Genomic DNA, 26,530 nt, shown 5'->3' with positions numbered 1-26,530 from the left:
CTGCAAATCCTACCTCTTTTTTGTGAGTATTGGTGATAGAATGGGTTGATGAGTTGGATATGGGTGTCTTTTTTTGAGAGGTTTATCTGGCAGGTTAATAAGTTGATAGTTAGAATAATTGTACTGAATTTTGTTTGGTTTTTTTAGAGATTTGAAGTGCCGGGAGTGTGAGATTGGTACTGTAAAATGTAAAATTAAAAAAAAAATTCCTCCTTAAAATAGCACTCAGCGTTGAATTTAGCAAAACCATTTATATCAGTGCATGCTAAAGGAGTTATTTTTTTCTTTCCAGGAATCTATATCAACCTGCAGATTTGCACAGCGAGTTGCACTTATTAAGAATGAGGCAGTTCTTAATGAAGAAATTGACCCTAGACTGGTAAGAGGGTTTTTGGGTGGTGGCATTGTTTTTTTGTTTTGTTTAGTTTTAGTAAAAAGGTACAGCCATATGTATGTTGAAGATTTCATGATGCCATTAAGTCATGTTTAGATACAAGTCCCAGCTTTTGCTGTAAAATTGCTGCTGTTGTTTTTATTTGTCCATCTGAGGATAATTACAATTAACCTGACCTTTTTAAAAGCTCATAATGGCATGGGGAAACTCCTACAGTCATTTAAAAGGAACCGTACTTTTCATAACAATCCTTGTGCATCATCCAGGGCAGTTGTTCCCCAAACTGTGGTCCACAGACCACCAGTAGCCTACAGGGCTCTTGTTAGTGATTTATAGAGTGCTGGCTGATCACTTAATGGTGCCCTTTTCCTATTCTTCCACCTACTGTATTGCATGAAAGAGACAGTAAAGCATACATTAACCATTTTCCTAATATTACTTTTTCATGTAAGCAATTGCTTACAATTGCCACAAGAGATAGTAGATGATGGGAACTTAGGGTTTCATCCTGCTCCATTGAAGTTGATAGGAGTTTCCCCATTGACTTAATGGGAGCAAGATGAAGCCCTGGATTGGGAAATGGACCATGCAATAGCAAATGAGAGGGCAGATGGTCCGGCAGAGGTTTATGTTAAGATGTGGCCTATATTATGAAAAAGTTTGCTATCATCACATTCTAAGGATTTCATTATAGGGATTTCTTATCTTATGAAGAAGTGACTGACTACCAGCTATGAAGGGGCATCCTGCTTTATATACCATATATGTCAGTAATACTCAGTAGGGGCTAACAGAGCTCCCACGGAATCAGTGGAGGTTTTACCATTGACTTCAATAGGAGTAGATAGGCCAGTGCTGAGCACTTTGAATAATCCTACCTAACATTAAAAAAAAATAGATATTATGAGTAACATGAGCTCACCATTGAAGTTTATGAATTCACAAGGATTGTGAATGGTGACTTTGAGATTAATTATTATTAATGATGATTAAATAATGTTGATAGGGACTGATTCTGATCTCAAATCCCCTTATTTGTTATTTCCAAATAGTTGACTGTTGACTTAAAATGTCTATTTTATGTCACTGTAAATTATCTCATTGTGAAGTCCACAGCAGCAGTGACTAGTGTTCCGTACATTATTTCCAGGGAAGGCTCATTACCATGCCATATGAGCCAGATCACTGATAAATATGCAGTGTAAGGTTTGGTAAAACTAAGGAATATCCACTTTGTGCTTGAGCTAAGAGCATTAAGATGAAGCAAGTTTGAAACTGTTATTCTAGAGTGGGGCCACTTCTCTGTTAGTGCAGAATGAAGACTGGTTAATTCTCAAAAGGAGGACCATATATATGAACATCTCATGGTTTTAACTATTTGCTTTTGAAATTAAAACCTCTGAGAACTGTTCACTGTGTAAACTTATCATTAATAATCCTACTGTACAATAGAGAATTCACTCCTGAAGATGACTTAGCTTGACTCTGACATTTTTTTATACATAGACCATAAATATATTAGAAATCAAACTAAACTTTCAGCATAGAGCAAATGTAGTAAGTACACAATGAAAGATTTTATTCAGTAAGATTTAGATTTAGTAGTATCAGCCAGTGACAAATCTGTTAATGAATTATATTTTTGAATCTACTATTTGTAGATTCCCTATAAGGTATTCTCCTCTTTTCTGCTGATAATATTTCTGCTTCTCAGTTACAGTAAAGAATAAATCTACATTCCAGGGAGTCTCTTTACAATGTGACATTTATATGAGGAAGGCAAACTCATTTGGTTGTTTGAATCTTTTCAAGGATTTGAGTAGGGGCTGTTTTCACTGCCTATTGTGAAGGTTGCCTGACACTTCTGATTATAAGACCCTGCGTTCAGTTGCTTATAACTTTGCCAAATCTTAGCGCTGAAATTTTCCATGCAGGATGTCTGCCACAAGCTGAATTATTTATTTATTTATTTATGTATCTGAAAATTTCTGCCAAAATTGTGTAACTGATTCTGAGAAGACCAAGGCTATGGAAAAATGTTGTTTTGTTTTGTGACCTTTTATTTGTACACCTCTAGTGCACCCATGCTTTGGGGCCAGGGACTTGAAATTTGGCAGAGGGGCAGACTGTGTCAGGGATATCTCATCTCTGTGAAAATACAGCCACATGTGGCCAAGTTGTAAGCCTTTGAAAAAATCAGTTTCCATATGCTCAGTAGAGACCACTTAGATTTTAGCAGCTAAATGCCCTGAAAATTTCACTCACATTAAGCATACTCCAGCCCAGGGCTCAGCAGGACTTTCTCTTCAATTGCAGCTCTGGGATGCTGTGGTGCCCTGCTAGATCTGGAAACCTGAACTAGGAAGGAAGGAGTTTGTTTTTCCTGTGTCCTCAGTGACCCTCTACTGGGCCCAGGCAGTGTGAAGGAAGAAGCTGCCTGATTTGAATGTAGAGGGGACAAGGTAATAGAGGGAGTAGATTGGGACAAGGAGCCTTAGGGGGAAGGGGAGTCGAAAGTAGGATAGGAGGTTGTTGGATGTGGGAAGAGGAAAATTGGGACTGGGAGTTCAGATACTATAATTGGCACAAAAGAAAATCTGATTAAAAAATTAATAATTCTGTCTTCAGAGGAGGATTTGAATAGCGTGCACTAAGTAAGGCACAGGCCACAAATTGAACAGTTAGTAGAAAATAAAATATTGAATAGCTGCTCATCAAGTGAGCACTGTCCATCCTGTGCCCTGAATGCAACAGGGCTCTTGTGGGAAAAAAAAAACAGTATGTGATCAAGTAATTCAAGAGTGTATCACAGTTCACACACAGAGGGCTGGATTAAGTTTGCACAGGCAACTTTACTTCTGACATTTACTAACTTTTGAGTCTTTGACTTTGTAAACTTAATGTTTTTTAACAGAGTAGTCTTGTATATGTAATATAGACAGTAGCAGGTTCCTGACTGCATAAGATTTCATTTAAAAAAAACTGAGACAAAAGTTAAATGCAAAGAGAGTCCAGCTGCCAGAACAATAACGTTTAAAATTAACATGAAATGGCTTTACAGGTGTTACTTCTACTGGAGTTTTCCAAATGGCTGCCATTGATGTAGTAGCCAAGTCTATGATGTCCAGCAAATACTCCAGCCTGATTGGTTTACTTTCCATATTTCATTGCCAAAATTCCTTTCCACAATAGCACATAGTACTTCTTGTGACGTGTTTCAGTGTGCATATTGCACTTCCTGTGTAGCGTGATACAGCATGGCCAGAAGGCAGCAGGAGAGTGATATAGTAGAGATATGTAAGTCCCAGGATGAGGAGAAGCCTTATTCCCTGTAGAGGGAAGAAAGGTTTCTATAGATTAATTAAAAGCACATGAAGCCAGTTAGAGCACCTGAAGCCAGTCACCTGATAAACGCCCCCTGCTTCAATCAGCCAGGGGAAGGAATTGGAACAGAGAGCAGTTTAAAGGAGTTGAAGTAGAGGAGAGTTTGGAGAACTGCCGTGGCTGGCTAGAAGACCAAGACCCTAGGTAAAGAGACACCTGGCTTGTGCAGAGAGAGAGAAGGCAGGAAGCCCCACAAGCTGAAGAGCAGGAGAGGGAAGTAGCCCAGGGGAAGGAAGCCCTAGTTCAAGTGGTTTGCCACTATCCTTCTCTGGGTTACTAGTGGGACAGTAGATACCCTAGTTCAGAGACAGGAAACTGTGCCCTGAAAAATCCCCCCTCCCCCACCCACAAGAAGAGGAAGCGCGGGACCCATCATAATCGTGCCGGCAATTTGCCACAGTAGCTAAAGTAATTTAACTTTCCGTCCCATGCTTTTCTCTACCTTACCTTTCCCAAGTGTGCTGCAGTTGCCTATGTACTGCTTGCCATGTGCTATTGCTTCTTTACTGTTCACAAAGTCGTATGTGTGAACGCTTGTCTATTTTATATTTCTCTTTATTCTAATTTTGTTTTCATCCATAAGTAATAATTTTCTTATTAAAGATTGTTAGGAAGAAGAAAAAAGGGAAGAAAAAATAACATCTGGTAGACACAAGAACATTGATAGGATTTGTGTCAGTGGATACTTTATTGTTTCATATTGATGGCTTGAGATCAGAGAATTCTAAATGTAATCCTCATGTATATATCATCATCTGTCTGCCCTCATTAATAATGGCATAATCTAGTAGGAAGATGGTACACCACATTTAGTACCACAAGCATCCTGACATTTTAGCTGAGAAAAACATCTTAATGCAGACATATTTTCCCGTGGCATTAACATTACCATCTTATCATTTTGATTTAATTTTTTAGACACAATGTGTCTCTTTATGGTATCTGTTAATGCTGAAACTTTGCATTTAAGCCATGTATACAGTTTTGATCCTTTAGAAGTTCAGTTACATAAATACAAGAATAGAATTTACTTTTCTATGCTACAGTTAGTGCTATATAAAACTCCTAGCATAGAGAAGTGAGGGTTCTTATAGCCCCTTGCACAGTATAATTATCCAAAAAATCAGAAGTCCTGAGCATCCAGCACCTTCAGTGGGCTCTGCTAGGTGCTCAGAGCTTTTGAAAATTAGGGCACTTAGACATCTAAGTCAGGATTTAGGAATCTAACTTTCACCATACATTTTTAAATCTTGGCTGTAAGCTTTAATTATTTTTTTATAATCCATTATTGGGTTTTTTATTAGCATATTAGAAGTTTAAATATAAGTAAAGTTTTTTCCAGCTATCTGAAATAAGAATTTCAGAGTTAGTTCTCCACTTTTCTGTTATAGAAGCAATTCACTGGGTCTCAGGAGAAAGAACAGTGGGCGTGCCATCTACATTTGTCTTGTTTCTTTCAAACACTTGGTCCTTGCACTGGCAGAGATAGCAATGCAAGGTAGAACTCACTATACTTAGGGTGGGCAGAGATGAGAACTTTTACTGAGTTTTAGAAATGAACTATCCTTTCTAAACTTAAATTTGGCTTCCTTTAATCTCGTGTTTTCTGTAACAATAATTATTGATCCATGTTTATTTAGATGGGCTATTTAAAACTTAGAAGCATTCAGCAGAAATGGAAGGGAAAAAGGGTGGCAATAGCTGTCTTAGTGATAAAATAGTTACGGCTTCATAGCTCTGTAGAAATAAGGTACGCTACTGAGGTGGCATGCTTAATCCAGTGCTTAGTATGATGTAAGGCTTGGAACTGTTTCTTGGAGCAATCTTCACGCAGGTCTGCTGTACTTCTCTCTATCCAGGAAAAGAGGTTCCGTTGCTCCAGTTGCCATTAAGGAAGGAGGAGGAAGACTAAATCGGGAATAGAAATGGGATTTCTATGATAAAATGTTAGGCAGTAGACCTTGTTCAGCTCCTGAGGGAAGCAGGGAGGATTGAGGAAGACAGCAGGGGGCTGAGAAGGAAGTTCCAGAAGAGGAGATGGGTAATAATCCACGGTCATAAAGGGAAAGTTTGCCACAAAAAAACTGCTTCCTTTGATGTATGTAACAGAATTAGAATATACACATTTGTCTATTTGACTTGTGGCTACTGTTTCCATTAAAAGATGCTATATGCAGCACCCAGATTCACTGCATATTAACTTCATTTGATGAGAAGGTCTGTACTCCTGAAAGTTGGTATATTAGGAAGTAAAATAAAAAGTAATTTTCTGCACTGGTTACATAACCAATAACTTGTTTCCTTTGAAAACTCAGAGAGCATCATTTTAAGGAATGATCAGTTCAATACACTACAGCACATAATAATAGCTGTCTCAGCAAGTGGGCTGCATATTGAACATCAAACGATATTCTCTTCTGACACAGTGCAACATTTGGGTAATGTTACATAAATTTCTCCAGAGGGAGAAAGCTTGGATGCAGCGAGGAAAGAGTGATAGATGTGTTGCAGTATATAGAGAACAACAAAGATCTAAGAAGGAATATAAGTTCAAGATAAAATCTCATTGTATTATTTTGTTGATATCCAACTACTAGTATTGGAACCCATAATTCTCAGTGGGCATAAAACTGCAGAAATGGAGGCTATCTTTGAAAACTGGACCATTGCTTTTCATCTTTGAAGAACACAGAATTTGAATAATTCTAGTTGAAACTATTTTGGGTCCCTTTTTTGTTCAGCATAACTTCCATAATCAATTCTTTTTAATACTCTAAAATAATCATTATAATTTCTGAAGTCTGACACAGTTAATTTTTAATTGTATATTTTGTATTTCTGTGGACCCATAATTGGTTAATTTTAAAAAAATGAAGAAAGGGTTTTATATGACACAGGAGGCAGTTGATTTCTCAGGCATGTTTTTTTCTTTTGATTAATGAGTATCCTAACTGTGACTGACATTTACTGTTATCTAACACATTTCAGCCACCACTGTTAATGGGTCTGTGTTTATTTTAACTTGTTTTGAAAGTTCAGAGGGGATAGGAGTGATCCTTGCTGGGTCTTCTCACACTTTGCTATAAATTCTTTCTCCCACAACTCCAGCTATTAAAAAAACTTAAAATGAGAGGCAAGTTGAAGGATAATAAAAGAAGTTTAACATTGCATGAGATGTTTTTTTACCATATAGGGTTAAATCCTGCCACACCCTTTTCATGGCCCCAGAAGCCTTAATTGCAGTGAAACACATGCAGGGCCCCCAACATTTACTACATACTGCAGAGCTTTCCTTCCACATGTTCAGTGTGCTGCCGTCTGCAAGGTGGTGTTTGGGGAGCAAAGCATAGTTGGACTAGGGAGGGTTAGAAATGGAGTTAGTGGATCTGGGATTTTATGAATCGATTGGCCATTCCCTCCCATGGAGTAAGGGGATAAAGCACAGGAACCACAGAGGCTACATGGTTCCATGACCACACTGTGGCCTAAGGGGATTCCTTGTCTTTCATCACTACCACAGTTATCTTCCCAGTGCACAGCTGTGTGTGCTGGGCTTATGATTTGGCACATAAAATTGAACACCATGCTAGTTTCATGATTCATCATCTTTACTGTAAGTGCAGGTCATACAAAGGGAGTGCATAACACCTTAGTGCTACTAAGGTAAGTTTGACCCTGATATGTATTTTATCCCTCACTAAGGAGAGTTACTGTATGTTTTTCACTGTTTATCTCAGCTAAACTGACCAACAGATGTGGAATCTTTTGATGCCCATTTTCTTCTCTTCTTCTTTAAAGCAGTTTAGCTTTGACTACCTCTGTTTCCAGACAAAAGTAGGATTTAGTTCAAACTAAAAACCAAACGCTGAGCTTCAATTGAATCTAGTATACCGTTGGCACTAATCAAAAAAAGAATAATAGTGAGCTATAGCTCACGAAAGCTTATGCTCAAATACATTTGTTCGTCTCTAAGGGTGCCTCAAGTACTCCTTTTCTTTTTTTAGAATAATAGTGTGACGTTCCCCTGGTGTTATCTGGACCTGTGATCTGCTAGATCACTCCAGTCTTTGATTCTGGGAGCCAGCCTTACCCTGCTCTGCTCTGAGAACCCCCACTCCTGGGCTGTTCACGCACAGCCTCTAGCGTGTAAGCTGCTACCAGCTATGTGAGTGAGCACTTTTGGCCAGCCTCTGCTTGGACTGTGCAACTGAATGACACTAGTCAATATCTCCGGTCCCAGACACAACCCTAGGAATCTCTGTTTTGCAGTGTCCAGTTATGCCTGCTGGACGCTGCAAGCTTATTTGAGTTCATCAATTTAACAAAGAATTGATATGCACCAGGCTTGTTATCCCAAGGGGAGTCTCTGACACGCTTCAAACCAAACTCACTGCTTCAGGTAGAATAAACAAACAAATGTATTAACTACAAAAGATAGACTTTAAGTGATTATAAGTCAAAGCACAACGAGTCAGATTTGGTCAAATGAAATAAAAGTAAAACACATTCTAAGCTGATCTTAACACTTTCAGTGCCCTTACAAATGTAGATGCTTCTCACCACAGGCTTGCTGGTTGCCCTTCAGCCAGACTCTCCCCTTTGTTCAGCGCTTCAGTCGCTTGGTGGTGATGTCTGTAGAGGGAGGTGGCAGAGACAGGAAGAGCATGGCAAACATCTCTCCCTTTTATCATGTTCTTTCTTCCCTCTTGGCTTTGCCTCCCCCCTTCAGGGTCAGGTGAGCATTACCTCATCGTAGTCCCTGACTGACCAAGGGAAGGGGGGTGACTCACTCGAGAGTCCAACAGATCCTTTGTTGCTGCCTAGGCCAGTGTCCTTTGTTCCTGTGAGGCTGGGCTGGGTTTGTCCCATACATGCACTGATGAGGTGTGAACTGCCTCTCTGTTCCTGGAGTGTTTTGCCTGGGCTTGTTTTAAGCCATGAGGACACATTTTCAACCTCATAACTATATGCATGAAATTACAACCTATAACATTACTATAACAACAATGCTCAGTGCATCATGAGCCTTCCGAAGACACCCAACATGACAAACTTTGCATTGGATACTGCACAATCATATTATAAGGATGAACATGGGGGTGCAGGGTGTTCCCTATGAGATAAAGAGTGTCACAAATAGTATTTTATAATTATGGTTATTTGGTTATTTTTAACACTGTTTTTAAAAAAATCAACATTTTACTCCTACCCTGTAGATTGCATTTCAAATATAGATCAGATAAATGTTAATCATTGTAACATTTGAAATTGCTAACTAAAGGTGCAGAGTCAGCTGCACACACTGCCTTTTTATACTTGCAGCCTAAATTTTCACTTTAAAGTCTGTACCAAGTACTGGATCAGTATCAGAGAGTAACAGTAGAGTAACCAGTCCTAATATCAGATTAAAAATCCTGACATGCCAATGGGAATACAGTACATTCATGGTGGTAATCAGAGAGTTTGTAATGAGACATTTACCAGCATATTTAATTCTCATATAAAATACTTTGTTGAGTTGCAGTAAAACTTTCAAAGTACCTATGGTCCCAGTTATGTAAACATTAAAAAAAACTTAACAGTATTTTAGTTATTTTTAAAAAAATCAGAAATGCAGGAAATTCAAAGTTACAGTTAAACTTATGGTTAAGAAATCCATATATCTGAAAGGATTTTAATGCATGATTAGAACACCCAAAGAATCTTAACTGTAGGAGCATATACAATCAGATATGTTTAATTTTGCCTGAAATCTATGCCATGTAACATTTGAAAGGGCTGCCCTTTTAAAGCTATTGTATGTGGAATCAAGGCCTTCATATTTATTAAGGGTTTTGAAAAATAATGTACTTTTGATATTTCTCTAACCCATCATAAGATGTTAATTCATTAAAAGGGCCAAATCCGGAGAGGTGCCAAGTACCTGCTGTTCATATTTTAGTCAAGGGGAGTTGCAGGAGGTCAGCACCTCACAGGATTTATTCCTAGGAGGATATTGTATTGCCAGAAGTCTCCTCATACAAACTTTCTGTTTTAAAGCAATGAGATTCAGGTTCCAATAGTGACAAAATTAGGAAACACAATATAGATATTCAGATCACCTCCTCAATTACTTCTACTTATTAATGTGGTTTAATTACTTCTCATTATGTTGATTCATAATACTTGCTGGTTATTGGCTGTATATGAATGAAGCACAGTGTACCTTTATATAAGCACACTGTACCTTTATATTGGAGAATATTGATTTTTATATTTTAAAAAACTTCTACATTAAAAATTTAGTTTACATTTAGAAACTTATTTTGCTAAAGAAGAAAAGAGTGATCCAGCTTTGGGGTGTGGTTGTCCAATCTTTTACTCTTTTTGGCAAAGATACAATAACAAGCAAAAGTAATGTCATAAAATTCTCTTCCACTCCAATGACAAATTATTCTTCTTATATATAATCTTTTAAAATCATGCTGTACATCCATGTCTTCTAACACATACAATTTACTGAATTTGGAAGGCTTTTTCCATTTTTATAAATGGAAAAGACAAGTGGAATATATTTAGTCATTTTGGCCTATTTGAAAAAAGGGAAATTGTAAAATGAGAGTGAAAAAAAAACAATGTAATGTTCTATTGATCTCAGGTTTCTAATGCAAAGATCATGGTCTACCCATTAATCAGAAGGTGATGCTTGTTTTATTGCCTTGCCATTTGTAGATGATTATCCAGCTGAAGAAGGTGATCCAGGAACTGAAGGATGAGCTGGCCATGGTAACTGGGGAGCAAAGAACAGAAGAACTCACACAAGAAGAGCTACTTCAGTAATGCTTAATATTTTCTTTTTCTACATTCACAGTGAAAGTTTTTGTTACCTTCTCTGTTGGCATAATGAAGTCCAAGTGACCTCAAAGCGTTAAATTCCCTGGAGACAATAATAAAGTGCAGTTAGGCGCCAGGTTAGAGTGACAACTTTCCATGAAAAGCTGTACTAGGCTGCTGGCAGTGTTTTCATAGCATCAGCTTTGAGAAAGTAAAGAAAAGAGAATGTGAAGGATGGGAATATCCATCAGATCCCAGCTGAGAATTGTTGTATAATAATGCAAAGTAAAACAAACCCAAACACTCTCAATATTGGATGTAAGTTCTGAAAAGAATTCAAGAACCGTCCTTTCTGTTGAGAAGTATCTTGCTGCAGTGTGTTTGTCCAGTATCAAAGAAAACTTGCACTACTAATACATAAAAAGAAAAGGAGTACTCATGGCACCTTAGAGACTAACAAATTTATTTGAGCATAAGCTTTCGTGAGCTGTAGCTGTAGCTCACGAAAGCTTATGCTCAAATAAATTTGTTAGTCTCTAAGGTGCCACGAGTACTCCTTTTCTTTTTGCGAATACAGACTAACACGGCTGCTACTCTGATACTAATACATAGTACATCTGTGCCTTAAAAGCCAAACATTTACAATTTTATCAAGCATAGTATTCAAAGAGCATGTTTAATACATGTAAGTGTTTTGGGAGCATATAACTTTGCTGTAATAAAACAGTAGAACATAATGTAAGGTAGTTCTGTGCCTGATCTAGAAATATAGTCTGGAGCCACTATACTCTATTCCAGTGTTCCTCAACCAGGGGTACGCGTACCTTGAGGGTTATGCAGAGGTCTTCCAGGAGATTCATCAACTCACCTACATATTTGCCTAGTTTTACAATAGGCTACATAAAAAGCACTAGAAAAGTCAGTACAAACTAAAATTTCATAGACTATGACAGGTGTAGGCAACCTATGGCACGCGAGCTGATTTTCAGTGACACTCTCACTGCCCGGGTCCTGGGGTCCCAGGGTTTCTGCTGCTGGCCTGGGATACCATCTGCCGGCCCCCTGCCAGCTGAGGTTCCATCCACCAGGCCTGCTAAGCCCGCTGCCGGCTCCCGCTCCTGGCCACCGGTCCCAGGGGCTCCACTGTCGGCCTGGGGTACCAGCTGCCAGCCCCATTCAGCCCACTGCCGGCCCCAGGTCCCAGCCCCCAGTCCGGGGGGCTCTGCTGCCGGCCTGGGTTCCCAGACACCAGCCCGGGGCTCTGCAACCACCCCCAGCTGTGGCCCATTGGCCCCAGCCTGGGGCAGTGAGGGGTGCAGACAGGGGCAAGAGGGGCGAAGCTCAGCACCCCCACCTTAAAAATTGTTCTAGCGCCACTGTACTGGAATATTTTTAAGTCCTTATTTACTGCTTACATCACCATCATGCCACATGGAACAGCGCACTGCGTTTGACGTTGAGATTAGAATGTACATGCAAGTACTGGAATCAGAATTTTCTGACAGATTTCAAGATTTCCAGTGATTTGGCCCAATGCTCTCTGTTGTAATTAAACCTGAAAAGTTCAATGAAAGCGACTTGGATTTGTCTGTATTTCAGTGGATGGGTGCTTAAGATTTTGAAATGCAGCTCATTCAGTTAACAAGTTCAGAATTGTAGGCATCAAAGTTTGGAGATCTGTGGAGTGCACTTGAAGCTACTGAGAGAGATCATGGGGCCTCTATTCTGACCTGCTGGACGTCCCTGCCAGTGAAATATAACTGTTTGAAGAAAATTGCGTTTGCAATGCTTTCAGCATTTGGATGCACATACCTGTGTGAACAGGTATTTTCACACATGAAATCTGTCCTCTGTCCCTCTCAGAGCTGGTTAACAACTGATCACTCAGAAGCCTGTGTGCCGCTTAAAGTATCCAAATACGTGCAAGACATTGGAAAGCTCAGCAAGGAAAAGCAAGGGCCAGGATCACACTAAACTGATAAGATCTGCATTTTAATTTAATTTTAAATGAAGCTTCTTAAATATTTTAAAAACCTTATTTACTTTTCGTACAACAATAGTTTAGTTATATATTATAGACTTATTGAAAGAGACCTTCTAAAAACATTAAAATGAATTACTGGCTCACAAAACCTTAAATTAGAGTGCATAAATGAAGACTCGGCACATCACTTCTGAAAGATTGCCGACCCCTGGACTATGACATGTTTATACTGCTCTATATACTGTACACTGAAATGTAATTATAATGTTTATATTCCAATTGATTCATAATTATATGGTAAAAATTAGCAATTAAGCAATTTTTCAGTAATAGTGTGCTGTGATACTTTTGTATTCATATGTCTGATTTTGTAAGCAAGTAGTTTTTAAGTGAGGTGAAACCTTGGGGTATGCAAGACAAATCAGACTCCTGAAAGGGGTAGAGTAGTCTGGAAATGTTGAGAGCCATTGCTCTATTCCCAGCTTTGATAATGACTGTCTATGTGGCTTTGGGCAACTCACTTAATTTCTCTATGCCTCATCTGTAAAAAGAAATTAATACCCATCGTACAAAGTGTCGAGAGGATTAATTAATTATTTAACAGTGAAGTGATTTGATGTTAAATGTTAAATATTTATTACTATTAATATGTAATTAGTACTAAACTCATCCAAAGAAGGATTAGCAGTACTAACAATCTCCATTCAGGAGCAATGGCAAATTTTAGTGGCTTGAACCCTCACCAGAAACATTAATGTGCATTTTGTGGTTGGGTTAGCAATTTTAAAAAAAACCAAAAACTTCCATCGGTATGTGTATTGAGGATGAGGAACCAGACAGAAATCTGTAAATGTTAAATCTTGCAAAGTAGATCTGAACCATTTCCAACACGGGCAATTATATTCTGCCTACTTAAAATGTCTCTGCAGTTTTTACTAGATTGTTAATTTATCATTCTGCCAAAAAAAAATGGGAGGTATCCCTTTCCCAACATGATCTGTGCCCCCAAATACCTTAGAAGCTAATATCAGATATGACATAATGAGGAAGTAATAAGATAGTAGGGTTGAAAGACAGGGTTAACATCTGTTGGATACTGTGGTTATTCAAAAAGTGCTAATGGCCAGCATAGTGGAGTAAAGAACTTTTTGTTTGTTAATAGAAGAAAGGAATTTCTTTGTTGGCCAATTTCTTGTTGGCATAACAGAAGTGAGTCTTGAAGAAGCTGAATAAAGGAGTCATCTTGTCTACATGTTGACTTTAAAGATTTAAATTTTCTCACTTTTGTCTTTGGGGTCTGTTTTTAGATTCCTTATTAGTTTATGGTTTTTGACATTTGGTAGAATATGACTTGCGTGAGAAAACATCAAAATGTTCTTTGTTTGGCAACATTTTGTTATCAAGTAGACATGTGAAATGTTACATGCATTACATCAATTTTTCACTCTCGGCTTGTCTGCTAAAGGGTTTTTGTCGTGTTCTGTGATGCTGGTTCTTTTAATTGTTTTTGAGGTCATGATCACAAATCCCACTTATTGAGATTTTCTGCCTCTGCTATCCTCTTCCCCAAGGTTGACAGTCAGGTATGGTGGTACAACATGGTAGTTGTGTGCATCTGGAAAACCTACTTTAAGCAATGTGTGAATACAAATGCACAACTTTTGAAGGGCATGAATTGAAAGAAATTAAGTATTGTTCTGTTATGTCATTGCTTTTTATCTTAACCCTACAAGGCAGTGGTTCCCCAACTTGTTCCACCGCTTGTGCAGGGAAAGCCCCTGGCAGGCCGGGCCGGTTTGTTTACCTGCCGCGTCCGCAGGTTCGGCCAATCGCGGCTCCCAGTGGCCCCGGTTCGCTGCTCCAGGCCAATGGGAGCTGCTGGAAGCAGTGGCCAGTACGTCCTTCGGCCCACGCTGCTTCCAACAGCTCCCATTGGCCAGGAACAGCGAACCGCGGCCAGTGGGAGCCGCAATCGGCCGAACCTGCGGATGCGGTGGGTAAACAAACCAGCCCGGCCTGCCAAGGGCTTTCCCTGCACAAGCGGTGGAACAAGTTTGGGAACCACTGCTATAAGGTATTGTGACAGGTGTCGGTCCTCCGAGCCCCTAAGGAGGATGGAGAGCAGTGGTCTTTGTAGCAGGCCTCAGCCCCACCTCCCGGGCGTTGGGGAATTAGTGGGGAGATGGGCCAGCCGGAGTCAGTAGCGCGCCCCTCAGGCAGGGGAGCACCGGCAACAGTCAATAGCGCGCCCCTCAGGCAGGGGAGCGCCGGCAACAGTCAATAGTGCGCCCCTAAGGCAGGGGAGCGCCGGGGTAGGGGAACGCAGGCCCACCCAACTCCACTGCGTTCCAGCCCAGGGCCCTGACAGTGGCGGGAGGCGAAGGTCCTGCCGCTGGGTCAGCGGGCAATCCGCACCCGCTGACAAAACACACCCACCCCACGGTGTAGTTGGGCCCCTGGGCTACTTCCTACCCGGTCTCTCTCAGGCGGGTCGCTCCGGTCCCTCCATGTCCTCCGGGGATTCCGCGGCGGGCAGCTCTTGAATCTCCATCTCCTCTGGGTAATCCGCTGCGGGCAGCCCCGGTTCTTCCGGATAATCCGCTGTGGGCAGCCCCGGTTCCTCCGGATAATCTGCTGCAGGCAGCCCCGGGTCCTCCGGATATTCAGTGGCCGGCAGCCCTGGTTGCCACAGGCCTTCCCCCCGGTAAGGCTCCTTCTTGCCCAGGGGTTCACCTGGGTCAGCAGCAGGCTTGCGAGGGAGCAGCCAGCAGCCTGTGTCTGTCTCCCTCCCTGGTGCTCTCTTTACTGGGCAGAGGGCCCCGCCCTTTGTACTTCCTTTCCCACCCTTCCCCTTCCAGGGATTGGCGGAAGCTCGGCCTGGCCCCGCCCACTCAGGCCCAGAGGGTGGCTCCTTACCCTCTGGTTCGGAGGGGAGCCACACTGGCTCCCTACAGGTATACAAAAGCACTCTGTTCTGACTTCTCAGAAAAGGTAACATGGCTGCCTCTGAAAGGAGTGGCACGGAATTTCTCATTCTAATCCTTTCAGAGCAAAGTAGGGAGATGATTGTCTGCCATTAATGAACACTGAGTGGCATAAAGCAAAACTCTTAGCAGGACCTTACTTGTATTAAGACAATTCCATTTTTTGGAGTATAGACCATAAAATTCTACATTCTCTTAACTTGGTCTTTTAGTTACAATTAGCTCAGAGTTGTGCAATGTGGATATTTGCCTTTTTAAAAATTATTCTTTGATGGAACTAAGAGCTTTGTAATTAAGATAGAGAGCCAAACTTAAGTCCCAATGACTGAGATACAAGACATTTCCTGGAGGTTAATAATCAACAAGGAATGCCTCTGGCCATTAACCCCAGCAAGACATTAACCCCAAAGAATTGCCTTGTTCCAAGGTCATTACTGCTATTACACACCAAAAATGGCAAACAAAAATAGACATATAGGGTTTTTTTTAATGGTTAATGTAGTTTCAAAGGGTATGTAGAAGGCATTGCTAGAGAATTGATTCCCTGTACACAAGCAAGTCAAATTGCTTGAATCTCAACATTCCATTCAGTTTATAATGATAATAAACCCAAGTTTGGATGATTAAAGTGGGAAAAGATTCTAATGTCAGGATCTAGTTATTTGTTTAGTTTGTGTGTTTTTCCACATACACTCTGTAGCAAAACAGCTGGAAGTGAACTAAACAGCCAAATGAAAGTTTATAAAGCTTGTGCTTTAGTGAAAATGACTTTCTGTATTTGTTTGAACTTCTACACATTTCTTCTGTTTGTTCTGATAAAATAATACGTGTAAATAATTGGAAACTATTTAGTATATTATACTGTAGGAAATAAAATTCTTTAAAAACATATATTGTGAAAAAGATGCAACTGAACTGTATTTGCAGAATATATATTTGCATAGCCAGTCATGAGTGTAACTATATCTGCAGGTACATGAACACCAAGAAGTGGCATTTAAGAGTACAGCCCTCATTTAGTGTCTATCTGCCCAATACTGCAAACCTCTACTCACAGGATTAATCCCATTTATTGAGACTGTCCACATGAGAAGGACTGCTCACATGAGAGAAAGTTTGCAGGAACAACCGTAAACTAGGGAACAAATATAAGCGGACAGTCCTGTATGGGGGTGGCAGCATGATGATCTGCTATTGAGTGTGTGACTGTGAAACCTTTTCTTATAAATTTGCATCAGGTTCTCCTACATTTTAATCTAAATAGGATTACTTAATAGGTTAGGAATGGGGAAGATAGTTATGACATACAGTAGAGGAGAAGAGATGCTGGCCCCACAATATGCCATCATTTTTATGGCTGACTTAGAACAACACTTCCTCAGCTCTCGTCCCCTAATGCCCCTACTCTACTTGCGCTATATTGATGACATCTTCATCATCTGGACCCATGGAAAAGAAGCCCTTGAGGAATTCCTCCATGATTTCAACAATTTCCATCCCACCATCAATCTCAGCCTGGACCAGTCCACACAAGAGATCCACTTCCTGGACACTACGGTGCTAATAAGCGATGGTCACATAAACACCACCCTATACCGGAAACCTACTGACCACTATTCCTACCTACATGCTTCCAGCTTTCACCCAGACCACACCACACGATCCGTCATCTACAGCCAAGCTCTACGATACAACCGCATTTGCTCCAACCCCTCAGACAGAGACAAACGCCTACAAGATCTCTATCAAGCATTCTTACAACTATAATACCCACCTGCTGAAGTGAAGAAACAGATTGACAGAGCCAGAAGAGTACCCAGAAGTCACCTACTACAGGACAGGCCCAACAAAGAAGATAACAGAATGCCACTAGCCGTCACCTTCAGCCCCCAACTAAAACCTCTTCAACGCATCATCAAGGATCTACAACCTATCCTGAAGGACGACCCATCGCTTTCACAAATCTTGGGAGACAGGCCAGTCCTTGCCTACAGACAGCCCCCCAACCGGAAGCAAATACTCACCAGAAATCACACACCACACAACAGAACCACTAACCCAGGAACCTATCCTTGCAACAAAGCCCGTTGCCAACTGTGTCCACATATCTAGTGAGGGGACACCATCATAGGGCCTAATCACATCAGCCACACGATCAGAGGCTCATTCACCTGCACATCTACCAATGTGATATATGCCATCATGTGCCAGCAATGCCCCTCTGCCATGTACATTGGTCAAACTGAACAGTCTATATGTAAAAGAATAAATGGACACAAATCAGATGTCAAGAATTATAACATTCATAAACCAGTCGGAGAACACTTCAATCTCTCTGGTCACTCGATTTCTAATCTAAAAGTGGCAATTCTTCAACAAAAAGACTTCAGAAACAGACTCCAACGCGAGACTGCTGAATTGGAATTAATTTTCAAATTGGATACAATTAACTTAGGCTTGAATAGAGACTGGGAGTGGTTGAGTCATTACACAAAGTAAAACTATTTCCCCTTGTTTATTCCCGCCCCCCCCCCCACTGTTCCTCAGATGTTCTTGTTAACTGCTGGAAATGGCCCACCTTGATTATCACTACAAAGGGTTTTCTCCCCCCCCCCCCACTCTCCTGCTGGTAATAGCTCATCTTAAGTGATCACTCTCCTTACAGTGTGCATGATAAACACCCATTTTTTCATGTTCTGTGAGTATATAAATCTCCTCACTGTACTTTCCACTGAATGCATCCGATGAAGTGAGCTGTAGCTCACGAAAGCTTATGCTCAAATAAATTGGTTAGTCTCTAAGGTGCCACAAGTACTCCTTTTCTTTTTGCGAATACAGACTAACACGGCTGCTACTCTGAAACCTGTATATAGGCTGATACAGCATGTAGAGTTGCCCGTAATTAGGAGTCACCTTACAATAATGGCTCTCAGAGGCACAATGAATAATTCTTTTAGAATAGCGGCAGCCTGTTTGGCCTAAAACATTAGGAATCTCTGCCAGACTAGCATTTCTTGTTAGATGTGGCTACTTATCCTATCAAAGGAAATTATAACTAACATCTACTGTGGAGTGCGGATCTATTTGCAAATTTCTACTGTGTTAACACATCTTCCATTGACCTTTAATGATCTGTATCTAAACTATATATTTTGAAATATTCAGAGTATTTGTAGTTCTTTTCCTTCAAATTCTTAAACTTTAATAGAAGTCTTTCTGTGGTCTTTCCTTAAGGTTTATGTAGTATATTATAAATCAGGAGCAGGTATTTAACTAGAGAATTGAATAACAAATTTGTCCTGGACATATTTAGACCTTCATATTTTAGCAGTTTCATTGCATTTCTTCGCCTAAATTTTGGGAAGACCAAAATAAAATTAGACTTTTAAAGGCATTCTGTACTATGTGGTGTAATCAATTTATTATTAGTTTGGTGCTTACAGATACCCAAAAGAAACATTCAAGTACAAAATACCTGAGCTAAAATCTTTCAAGCACTAAGCAAGTACTTCATTTGCTATCTTTGTATAATTGTTTATTTCAGTTAGGCTCTTTTCAGTAGAGGAGGGATACAAAAATGTAGCTAGGGCCTGTGGAGAAGCCATGGAGCTCAGAGCCAGGAATAGTTTTCTAATCTAATCAAATTTATAATGTGTCCATGACCATGTATCTTAGCACTAACAAAAATTAAATAAGCATCCAAATAATCAGAAAGATTGTATTCTCTCTCTTTCTCATTAACGGGGTGCACATGGAAAGTGGTGATACTACTTCTCTACCTCTTTACTTCTCCCCTCTTCTCAAGACTAATCAGGAAAATGGGCATAGTGATACTTCTGACTGTTGTCTCCTAGGTTTGCTGTAGGAATTAATTAGTTAATATTCGAGTGTTCTGAAAATATGATTAGCTATACTGTATAACTATTACATTTCAAATTACTTGATTCATTACTTTCTGCCAGTAGGCCCAACTGAAGTCAATGGACTATTCACCTGAGTAAAATGGGTAGTGTTTGGCCCAGTACGTGAAAATGTTTCTGTAGCTGGTTCTTTCATTTACTTTTTTTATTCAAATAGAGGGAGGATCTTCCAGTTGTTTTTTTAATTAGCGGAAAGGAAAAAATATCTCTGAGGGAGGCCACATAATGCTACATTGTCACATTGTTTTTCACAACATTCAAAACAAAATAAAAAACAAATGAGTTTGACTCTTCTAGTGTATAGTGCATTATTACACAGCATAGGTCTTGAGAATAAAGCTACAACTGCCTCTGGAATTGTAAGCTTAAATTCTATCTTGTGTAGGTAGCATTTATCTTATTTCTTTATATTTAGGGTTGTATTATTTTTATACTTGGTTAAACATGTGAGAGTTCTGCTGCTCTCATTTAGTTTATTTAAATATATAATATTATCTTCTGCTAGATTGCCTGGTTCAGAATGGAGTTCACAAAATGCTCTCAAAATAGGAGTTGCTTCCTTTGAATCTCACAATCCGCTTCCTTAACTATAATGGGCCGATCCTTAAATGTTCCTTGGAGCTAAAGAATTAGTTCCTTGTTTAGAAAAAATTATTGGAACCCTTTGCACACTTGAAAAAACATGTATAAAATAGCATCATGAGTACACCCACTAGAAGGTAATTGTATACCCACAGGTTTCTGTAATATAATTTTAAATTTAAAAAAAGTTACATTTAAATGGAATCCTTCTCCTTTTTTCTGTAAGTAGCATGCCTGAAATAAAAGGGAGAGGCCTTTTTGTTTGAATGATGTCGGTATAATTTCTTTCTCCAAATGAGCTCACTAGCAACCTAAGTTTTATGCCCAGAAAATCAGGATTTCAAATCAAAACGTTTGTGTTCCATAGCACCCACGCTTCCAGAATCCATGCCAGTTGGAACTCTCTACACCCAGGACTGGAAATGCTGGCCTAGCACTTCAGTCTATTAATAACTTTAACTTACTTCTTTCAGGTACACACACTATTGTAAGACCTTTTTATTTTTAACTTAATCAATTATTGTTCATCTTTTTCAAGTGCTGGACTTGTCATTAGTCCCTTCTGGCTTTTATTTTCCCAATTCAACATTTTGGCATCTTTATGCTAGCACAGTACTAACAGTATTGCACTGTGTGATAAAACATGGAGCTTTAACAGTCACACAAGGCTTAAGCTGGTATACAAACAATGCAAATAGTATTTTCATTCACAAAAAGGGTAATGGAGATCAAGAGCTCATATTGGCTTATATAGAGTCCATATCAACTGCGAGGTGGAGGGGACAAAGGGTATAATTACCTTGTCTCATATCAAGACAACTATGAAAGGTCAGAATAACAATGTGCAAAAAAATCTTTACCATATTTTCCCCTGACTGTAACTGAGTGCATAACAGGCTGGTGACATAGCTCTAGGTGTGCAGGAGCTCTGTACTTCCACAAAATTATCCTTCAAAGCTGCATCAGTTTGATGGACAGATTAATTTATATTAGTTTCATACTGCAGCCCTTCACTGTGGTATCTGAGCACCTACATTTAAAATGGCCAGTACATAAGAATAGAAATATGGCAATTCTGGGTCAGACCAATAGTCCATCTACCTCAGTAGCCTGTCTTCCAACAGTGACCAATGCCAGCTGTTTCAGAGGGAATAAACAGAACAGGGCAGTTATCGACTCCTAGTTTCTAGCAGTTAGAGGCTTAGGATACCCAGCACATGAGGTTGCATCCCTGACCATCTTGACTAATAACCATTGATGGACCTATCCTCCATGAACCTGTCTAATTCTTTTTTGAACCCAGTTATACTTTTGGCCTTCACAACATCCCCTGGCAATGAGATCCACAGGCTGTCTATGCATTGTGTTAAGTAGTACTTCCTTTTGTTTGTTTTAAACCTGCTACCTATTAATTTAATTGGGTGACCCATGGTTCTTGTGTTATGTGAAGTGGTAAATAACACTTACTTCCTTATTCATTTTCTCCACACCATTTCTGATTTTTTAGACCTCTGTCATATCCCCCGTACTCTTCTCTTTTCCAAGGTGAACTGTCCCAGTCGTTTTAGTCTCTCCTCATATGGGAGCTGTTCCATACCTCTGATCATTTTTGTTGCCCTTCTCTGTACCTTTTCCAACTCTAATATATCTTTTTTGAGATAGGGCGACCAGAGCTGTACACAGTATTCAAGGTATGGGCTTACCAGGGATTGCATTATTATATTTTCTGTCTTATTATCTATCCTTTTCCTAATGGCTCCTAAATTCTGTTCACTTTTTTGACTGATGCTGAACACTGAGTGGATGTTTTCAAAGAACTATCCATAATGACTCCAAGATCTCTTTCTTTAGTGGCAACAGCTAATTTAGTCATTGAGGTGTGTGTCTTTTTCAGAGGTAAAAACATTTCAGAAAAGTGAAAGCTTTTCTTTTATGATGAACTGACTTTTTAAAGAGTGTTGGAATGCATGTTAGCGAAGAAAGTGTTACTAATGTGTTTTCCCTGAAATGCTGACATTTCTGAAATGACTGTTTTCAAAGCTGCTTCAAACAATATGTGAGCTTGGTACAAAATGAACTAAAGAACAGTTTTTAATAATGTAACTTATTTCTCGTATGATCAGCAGGGCAAAAAACTGAGTTCTGCTTAATTTCTGTAGATTAAATATATGCTTGGTTTTATTTTAATAGCGTAAAAAATAAAAGAAAGGTTTGTTTTTCAGATATGGACACCTAAGAAAAATGGAGAAATTCAGAGTAAATTAGAATTTACACATCAAAGTGCCTGTTTGATTGTCCAGTTGTGGGATTTGGACATATATTATTTCTTTTAAATGATTGTTCTACTCTGAACAGCAGTTGTGTAAGAAAATGCCATTTTTACTCATCAGTTCCACTCGCTAGGTGTATGGGTCAAATCTGCTGCTTCAGTGACTAAGATTTTTACTGGTTTTTACTCCTGTTAGCTCTGTAGAATCAGGGAGTATGTCTACGCTTGAAACAGCTGTGCTGCTGTAGCGCTTTATTGTAGATACTTACTATAGCAATGGAAGGGGTTCTTCTATCACTGTAATAAGTACACCTGCCTGAAACGCAGCAGTTAAGTCAATGGAAGGATTCTTCCATCGACCTAGCTCTGTCTACACCAGTCAACCTACAACATTTATGATCATCAACTTAGGGCTATATAAGTTAGGTACATAAGTGCAACATCCTGTTGACAGTTCATAGAATCATAGAACCATAGAATATCAGGGTTGGAAGGGACCTCAGGAGGTCATCTAGTCCAACCCCCTGCTCAAAGCAGGACCAATCCCCAATTAAATCATCCCAGCCAGGGCTTTGTCAAGCCTGACCTTAAAAACTTCTAAGGAAGGAGATTCTACCACCTCCCTAGGTAACACATTCCAGTGTTTCACCACCCTCTTGGTGAAAAAGTTTTTCCTAATATCCAACCTAAACCTCCCCCACTGCAACTTGAGACCATTACTCCTTGTCCTGTCCTCTTCTACCACTGAGAATAGTCTAGAACCATCCTCTCTGGAACCACCTCTCAGGTAGTTGAAAGTAGCTATCAAATCCCCCCTCATTCTTCTCTTCTGCAGACTAAACAATCCCAGTTCCCTCAGCCTCTCCTCATAACTCATGTGTTCCAGACCCCTAATCATTTTTGTTGCCCTCGCTGGACTCTCTCCAATTTATCCACATCCTTCTTGTAGTGTGGGGCCCAAAACTGGACACAGTACTCCAGATGAGGCCTCACCAATGTCGAATAGAGGGGAACGATCACGTCCCTCGATCTGCTCGCTATGCCCCTACTTATACATCCCAAAATGCCATTGGCCTTCTTGGCAACAAGGGCACACTGCTGACTCATATCCAACTTCTCGTCCACTGTCACCCCTAGGTCCTTTTCCGCAGAACTGCTGCCTAGCCATTCGGTCCCTAGTCTGTAGCGGTGCATTGGGTTCTTCCATCCTAAGTGCAGGACCCTGCACTTATCCTTATTGAACCTCATCAGATTTCTTTTGGCCCAATCCTCCAATTTGTCTAGGTCCCTCTGTATCCTATCCCTGCCCTCCAGCGTATCTACCACTCCTCCTAGTTTAGTATCATCCGCAAATTTGCTGAGGGTGCAATCCACACCATCCTCCAGATCATTTATGAAGATACTGAACAAAACCGGCCCCAGGACCGACCCCTGGGGCACTCCACTTGACACCGGCTGCCAACTAGACATGGAGCCATTGATCACTACCCGTTGAGCCCGACAATCTAGCCAACTTTCTACCCACCTTATAGTGCATTCATCCAGCCCATACTTCTTTAACTTGCTGACAAGAATACTGTGGGAGACCGTGTCAAAAGCTTTGCTAAAGTCAAGAAACAATACATCCACTGCTTTCCCTTCATCCACAGAACCAGTAATCTCATCATAGAAGGCAATTAGATTAGTCAGGCATGACCTTCCCTTGGTGAATCCATGCTGACTGTTCCTGATCACTTTCCTCTCATGTAAGTGCTTCAGGATTGATTCTTTGAGGACCTGCTCCATGATTTTTCCGGGGACTGAGGTGAGGCTGACTGGCATGTAGTTCCCAGGATCCTCCTTCTTCCCTTTTTTAAAGATTGGCACTACATTAGCCTTTTTCCAGTCATCCAGGACTTCCCCCGTTCGCCATGAGTTTTCAAAGATAATGGCCAATGGCTCTGCAATCACAGCCGCCAATTCCTTTAGCACTCTCGGATGCAACTCGTCCGGCCCCATGGACTTGTGCACGTCCAGTTTTTCTAAATAGTCCCTAACCACCTCTTTCTCCACTGAGGGCTGGCCATCTACTCCCCATGCTGTGATGCCCAGCGCAGCAGTCTGGGAGCTGACCTTGTTCGTGAAGACAGAGGCAAAAAAAGCATTGAGTACATTAGCTTTTTCCACATCCTCTGTCACTAGGTTGCCTCCCTCATTCAGTAAGGGGCCCACACTTTCCTTGGCTTTCTTCTTGTTGCCAACATACCTGAAGAAACCCTTCTTGTTACTCTTGACATCTCTTCCTAGCTGCAGCTCCAGGTGCGATTTGGCCCTCCTGATTTCATTCCTACATGCCCGAGCAATATTTTTATACTCATCCCTGGTCATATGTCCAACCTTCCACTTCTTGTGAGCTTCTTTTTTATGTTTAAGATCCGCTAGGATTTCACCGTTAAGACAAGCTGGTCGCCTGCCATATTTACTATTCTTTCGACTCATCGGGATGGTTTGTCCCTGTAACCTCAACAGGGATTCCTTGAAATACAGCCAGCTCTCCTGGACTCCTTCCTCCTTCATGTTAGTCCCCCAGGGGATCCTACTCATCCGTTCCCTGAGGGAGTCGAAGTCTGCTTTCCTGAAGTCCAGGGTCCGTATCCTGCTGCTTACCTTTCTTCCCTGCGTCAGGATCCTGAACTCAACCAACTCATGGTCACTGCCCCCCAGATTCCCATCCACTTTTGCTTCCCCCACTAATTCTTCCCGGTTTGTGAGCAGCAGGTCAAGAAAAACTCCCCCCCAGTTGGCTCCTCTAGCACTTGCACCAGGAAATTGTCCCCTACGCTTTCCAAAAACTTTCTGGATTGTCTATGCACCGCTGTATTGCTCTCCCAGCAGATATCAGGAAAATTAAAGTCACCCATGAGAACCAGGGCGTGCGATCTAGTAGCTTCTGCGAGTTGCCGGAAGAAAGCCTCATCCACCTCATCCCCCTGATCCGGTGGTCTGTAGCAGACTCCCACCACTACATCACTCTTGTTGCTCACACTTCTAAACTTAATCCATAGACACTCAGGTTTTTCTGCAGTTTCGTACCGGAGCTCTGAGCATTCATACTGCTCCCTTACATACAGTGCTACTCCCCCACCTTTTCTGCCCTGCCTGTCTTTCCTGAACAGTTTATAACCATCCATGACAGTACTCCAGTTGATGGGATTTAGACACCTAAGTGCTTAAATCATTTTTGAAAATGAGATTAAAGCTCCTAAATCAGTTAGGTGTTGAAACACTGAGCAAAACAATGCCAAATACCTTTTAAAATCTGGGCCTAAGTCTTATTGACTTTCACTGTAGTTTTATTGACTTAGGCCTGGTCTACAGTACGCGGTTATTTCGGAATTAGACAAGTTACCTCGAAATAAAACTGGTTCCGTCCACATGACCAAACCAGTTTTTTCAATTTAAAGGGCTCTTTATTCCGATTTCTGTACTTCACCTCGGCAAGTGGAGTAGCGCTAAAATCGAGATTGCAGTTCCGGGTTACAGGTACTGTGGACACAATTCGATGATATTGGCCTTCGGGAGCCTGGCCCAACTGCACCATGATCTCCCAATCGCCACATGCTGTGCCATCTGTGTCCATGTCCTCATCAGTATAGTAATCACGCTGTCGTCGCTTCCTCGCCCGGTTTTGCAGGTACTGCACATACTGCTGGATAATGCGTGAGGTATTTACAATGGTCAAAACTGCAGCGGAGATGTGATTGGGCTCCATGGCTATGGCGCCTGCATGGGTAATCCTGGAAAAAGGGCGCGAAACATAGGAGAGCAGAGTGGCAGTGGAAGCTGTGCTGTTTGGTTCACGGTAGCTGAACAAAGGCTGAAAATGGTTGTCTTCTGTGGCTTTCACAGAGGTGGGAGCCCAAGACAGACAACATGGAGAAGCTCGGAAGCATGGCAATAGCGGGAGAGCAGAGTTGGTGGCGGAAACTGTGCTGCTCGGTTCACGATGGCAGAGCAGAGCTGGCAGCGGAAGCGTTCGATGAGGAAGAGAAAGAGTAGATAGTAGAGATTACATAGGAAAATGAGAGGAAATAAGAGGTGGATTCATAGTAGCAGGAGAGCAGCAGTGCACCGTCTGCTGAAAGCAGTATGGAGTCTGCGCGCCAAAAAGGTGCGAAATGATTGTCTGCCATAGCTTTCTGACAACACACACCCAGAAAC

General features: G+C 40.9%; 1 protein-coding gene across 1 annotated transcript in view; it reads left to right on the top strand.

Moving 5' to 3' along the window:
- Positions 1 to 26,530, top strand: part of KIF6 (kinesin family member 6) — a 287,759-nt gene that overhangs the window by 98,741 nt on the left and 162,488 nt on the right. The window contains exons 9-10 of the mRNA XM_074949116.1: positions 293 to 379; positions 10,490 to 10,593. Of these exons, the coding sequence (XP_074805217.1) occupies positions 293 to 379; positions 10,490 to 10,593 (191 nt within the window). The remainder of the gene's footprint in view (positions 1 to 292; positions 380 to 10,489; positions 10,594 to 26,530) is intronic.

This window comes from Natator depressus, chromosome 3 (assembly GCF_965152275.1).
Source record: "Natator depressus isolate rNatDep1 chromosome 3, rNatDep2.hap1, whole genome shotgun sequence".
Classification (NCBI taxonomy): Eukaryota; Metazoa; Chordata; order Testudines; family Cheloniidae; genus Natator; species Natator depressus.
This window is presented reverse-complemented; position numbering and strand designations above follow the sequence as displayed.